Source organism: Oratosquilla oratoria, chromosome 35, assembly GCF_046742065.1.
Source record: "Oratosquilla oratoria isolate Oo_2021 chromosome 35, ASM4674206v1, whole genome shotgun sequence".
Taxonomy (NCBI): domain Eukaryota; kingdom Metazoa; phylum Arthropoda; class Malacostraca; order Stomatopoda; family Squillidae; genus Oratosquilla; species Oratosquilla oratoria.
In genome coordinates, this window is record NC_134811.1 from 9,639,669 (window position 1) to 9,644,668 (window position 5,000).

General features: G+C 48.3%; 1 protein-coding gene across 8 annotated transcripts in view; it reads left to right on the forward strand.

Annotated features, from left to right (window-relative positions):
• Window positions 1-5,000, forward strand: part of trc (Serine/threonine-protein kinase tricornered) — a 484,328-nt gene that overhangs the window by 134,121 nt on the left and 345,207 nt on the right. For 2 of the 8 annotated variants that reach the window (XM_076173934.1, XM_076173935.1), the window contains one exon: window positions 770-846. The exons of the other annotated variants lie outside the window; for them this stretch is intronic. In XM_076173934.1, coding sequence (XP_076030049.1) covers window positions 834-846 — 13 coding nt within the window. In that variant the 5' untranslated portion in view covers window positions 770-833. The remainder of the gene's footprint in view (window positions 1-769; window positions 847-5,000) is intronic. 8 annotated transcript variants of the gene reach the window in all.

Here is a 5,000-nt window from a genome sequence, read left to right on the forward strand (position 1 = left end):
CTCTCCTCTTTATCTCTCTCCTCTTTTCTCTCTCTCATCCCTCTCCTCTCTTTCTCTCTCTCGCTTTCTTTCTCTTTCTCCCACCTCTCTTTATCTTTCTCCTCTCTCCATCTTTCTCCTTTCTCTCCTCTTCCCTCTCCTTTCTCACCTCTCTCTCTATCTCTCTGTCTCTTTCACTTTCTCTGTTATCACCTCTAACTTCCTCCCTCCCTCCTTCTCATCCGTAGGCAAATCTCTCTCTCTCTCTCTCTCTCTCTCTCTCTCTCTCTCTCTCTCTCTCTCTCTCTCTCTCTCTCTCTCTCTCTCTCTCTCTCCTCTCTCTCTCTCTCTCTCTCTCTCTCTCTCTCTCTCTCTCTCTCTCTCTCTCTCTCTCTCTCTCTCTCTCTCTCTCTCTCTCTCTGACTCTCTCCCTCCTCCCCATCCGTAGGCAAAATGTTTTTCTGATAAGTACGTCACTGGTTGGTGTGAAATGTCGACTTGAGCTTTCATCGTGTGAAGTGGCTTTACGGGAAGTAACGATTACTGTGGGACAGCTGTAATCTTCACTCCTGCTCGTAAAACATGATTTCAATTATCCAGATCTCCCTCGTGTTTCTGTAGCACACCACCTTTTGTTACACACACACACACACACACACACACGCACACACACACACACACACACACAAAGGGCTGCACTCTAGGAGTTTGGTATTTTGTATCATAATGTGAATAATTTGAAATTATTTTATTGTCGGTGACTAATGTTGTATGTTGGTGGACTTTACAGGTGAGTGGCCGTCTTAGGAAGTGGCCGCACGTCCCGTAGATTGTCGTCAAGGAGCCGTGTCGCAATGGATTTGTACGGTAATGTTGTGATGTCGTGTGTTGTTCTTGATGTATCAATAGCAGTGCATAAGCTCCTTCGTTACGGTGAAGTGATTTATGGATTTTGTTCTGGCAGGCGGCTTCTGAGGCTGGAGATGGGGAACTCCGGGTTGAATGGGGTGTCCAGAGATCTCGACCCCCTGGAGGCCGGTGTTAATACCATCATCCACACACACACACACACACACACGCACACACACACACACACACACACACACACACACACACACACACACACACACGACTCGATGGCGCGATTGGTAGTGTTCCCGGCCGCCACTACTGCGATCCGGGTTCGAATCCCGCCCAGGGCTGAAATAATTTCAGTATCACTGCGCTGTGAGTCGTTACTCCAACTCGTGAGCGGGGAGTTATGTGTGCGTGTAAGGTAGATCGGTCATATACAGTATGAGCTCTGAGCTTTCTTCCGGGAGGAAAGTAGCTGTCGATCACGAGTCTAACACTTGATCCAAGACCATGGTGAATCACACACACACAACACACACATACGCACACACACACACACACACACACACACACACACACACACACACACACACACACACATGGGGTCGCCTGTTCTTCGTCGGAGTGAAATCATCCTGAAACTGCCTCACCGTGGGGAAGGAGCTAATGCATAATGTTTGTTATACTGTAATGTATTATGCTTGTTATACTGTAAGTATGTAGCTGGTGATATGATTCAGGGTTGGGTTACATACGGAACGATGATACTTGTGGGTTTATGTTGCGAGATGATATTGTCCTTGTGGGATGACGTTGGGTGAATTTGTATTGGCCCAGCGCTCCTCAAACGTTGTTTTACGTCTCCCTAGTGACGCAATGTCATCATAGTACTTATTAGAAAAAATAGATATATTCTGTGCTTTTGAATTAACACAATGTAATGTGAAGATTATGGCCGTGGTTTTTGGCGCTCTGTAGATAAGTTGGCGGGGTTCATTAGAATGCGTCTGTGTCCTCCCATTGGGCCGTTTATGTCCTGTTGCCCCTTCAGAAACGTGATGCGGCTCTTGGCCGGGGACCACTGCCTCAACTTAAAGGACGAGGGAAGAAAAAATTCCTCGTAAGTTTCGGTCTGTGTTACTCAGAGTCCTAAGTCATCATGAGTAGTTCACGTCAGTGGCTACATATTGCACGTGTGAAAGAACCCTCGCTGGATTGGTCAGGGTTTGGCACGGAGGCCAATCGAGGAGGAAGGAAGGAAGGAAGGAAGGACCGGGTCATTTGAGATTTAGGTTTCGGACACAGAGACCCTTCCCTGCGTCAAGGGAGGGAAATGGGAGGAGGGAGTAATGGGCAAGGATGAAGCAGACACACCGGAAATGAAAACTTCGCAAACTTCGCAACTTCGCAAACTTCGCCCCGCAGCTAAACGTTCCCTTATGTAGGCGCCTCACTTTCGTCGGGAAAAGGTATCTGTAGGGATGGGCGGGAGGGGTGGGAATGGGCGTTTTAGGGAAGTGGCTCACCATTGCACGAGGCTGAAGGAGGGGGGGAGTCGGGGGGAGGGAGGGAGGGGGGCGCCCTCGAGGGGATTGAGCTGGTTGCGTTTCCCCCCTCGTCTTCTCATAATCCTTCTTGCTGCAGGACCCTTGTCTGCGGACATTGCCCGGATCAGAGCGACACAAGCTTATCGTCTTATTGTTCGCTTTATGCCATCATAGATACAGTTTCGGGTTGTCTCTCCCTGCTGGGATTTCCGAGAAGAAAAGAATCGTAAAAAGGCGAGGGTGGGGAAGCGGAAGGAAGACAGCAGAAAGGAGGGATAGTTAGGATTAAAAATTATCATTATTCCTTTATTGATGTGAGATTGGTCCCAAATTACTCAAAAATTATGTGTGGCTCTGGTCCATAGGGGTGTCAGTTAAGTCCCAAAAGTATTGACTACGTGAAGCTTGCTTAGATTACCCCCATACGTGGCGAAGTGGAAAGGAGGGAACGCAGTTAAGTAAACTCCCAGACACAGGGAACGGGATTACTTTAACTGAGTTCATTTGTCGTTAGGCATTTGTAGTCGTGGCTCGGAAGATCCTAGCTCCTACCACAAGATGTGTATTTATTTATTTTTTTATTTGTAAAATATGTCTTACCTTTTTTCTTTGTACATTATGACTTAACTTACCCTCTTTTTTCTCCTTTTTGTAATTTTTTTTTTTTTTTTTGCGCACTGGTATGGCCGTGCGGGCATTTCGGTCTGTACTCTGTTATTTGGAAAGGAATGTGAATATCTGCATGTTAGGGTGGATGCATTATGGATTTTGATATTTACATTATTTTTGGAAAGGCAGTTTTCCGCCTGTTTTTATGTATTTTTATTTATTTATGTTTTGCTTTTTCTGGTTTGTTCTTTGGCCTGGGGGTGGGCACATTTTTGTATTTCCCATTGCTGCCATTTCAACCTCCTCCTCCTCCTCCTCCTCCTCCTCCTCCTCCTCCTCCTCCTTCTGCCTCCCATACTCCTCCGCCTACACCTTCACCTCCTCTTCCTCCATTTTCTTCACTACTACTCCACTACTATTTCCAGCACTACTGCTACATCTACTACTACTGCTGCTACTATTACTTCTACTAGTATATCTAATGATACTACGTCTACTGTTACTACTACTACGATCACGACTACTCTTCTACTGCTACTACTACTAATTTTTTTTATTATTTGTAAAACAACCTCCATCTTCCCTTCCCCTCCTCTTCCCCCTCCATCTCCTCCCTCTTGTCCCCCTCCTCCCCATCTTCCCCTCCTCTTCTGTGTGGGCATTACGGTAAGAGTCCCAATTTCCTGCGTCCCCGTTCTTTCATCTGTCCGTCTTCCTTCCTTCCTTGCGTCTCTCGCTTTCTTTCCGTCTTACGCCTCCATTTCCTTTTCATTTCTCTTTCCACCCCCCCCCGTAACTCTTCGTCTTTCCTGCCATTCTATCTGCCAATTCCTTCTCTCTTTCTCTTTCTCTCTCCCCCCCCCCTCTCTCTCTCTCTCTCTCTCTCTCTCTCTCTCTCTCTCTCTCTCTCTCTCTCTCTCTCTCTCTCTCTCTCTCTCTCTCTCTCTCTCTCTCTCTCTCCCCTCTCTCTCTCTCTCTCTCTCTCTCTCTCTCTCTCTCTCTGTCTGTCTCTCTCTCTCTCTGTCTCTCTCTCTCTCTCTCTCTCTCTCTCTCTCTCTCTCTCTCTCTCACACACACACACACACACACACACACACACACACACACACACACACACACACACACATACACACATTCTTGTTTTCTCCATCTGCCCTCTCTTGGCCTTCTGCTTCACTACTTCAATTCATTTCGTGTTTTCTCATCTTCCCACATCATCAGAGATTTCATCCATTCGTCCGTCCCCTCTCCCTCTGTCCGTCCTTATTTTCGACCGTCCGTCTGGACACCCCGAGTGTCACCCGTCTACCCCTCCACCCGCCCACCTGTCTTCCCTTCCGTCAACCACATATGTCCCGTACACACTCCCGATGACCGACTGTCCACCCACTTTCCCGGCACCATAGTTTCCCCTCGGCCGCCTCTCGTCGTTCCCCCCCTCGCTCCGGTTTCCACTCACTTTGACGCCAAAGATCTCGAGAGACTATTTCAACCATTTCACTCCCTCACTCCATAGCCCTTCGCCTCCCTTCTTTCACTCCCCATACACAGAGAGAGGAAGGGAAGATGCCCCCTCAGACTCTCCCTTTGCGCAGTCAGGCCTGGCCCAGACACTTCCACCCACATCTTCCCGGCCTAGCCATGCTCAGCACAGCTTCGTTCGTATCTTGTACACTGCCGCAGCAATGCCGCTGACATTTCAACTTCACCTTGTGTTCTGCAACCCCGCCCAGTGCACGTCGGTGCCGTCCTAGTCTCCCATTCCTGCCTCTTGTTGTAGATCCATTGAACGATCCCCAGCCTCGCGTTCTTTAACCTCGGGTCTCCGTGGTTTTACTCAACGCTCTTCAGCCTCTGTTAGCGCTCTACGCTTCTACACACGCCCTACGCCCACAACTCCCTACTTGTAATTCTCTCGCAAAGCCAGGTCTACGCTTTCCCGACCTTTTTCAGCCTCACAACAATTCCTTCTTTACGCCTGTTATTAACCAGGATGAAATAAGTGAAATG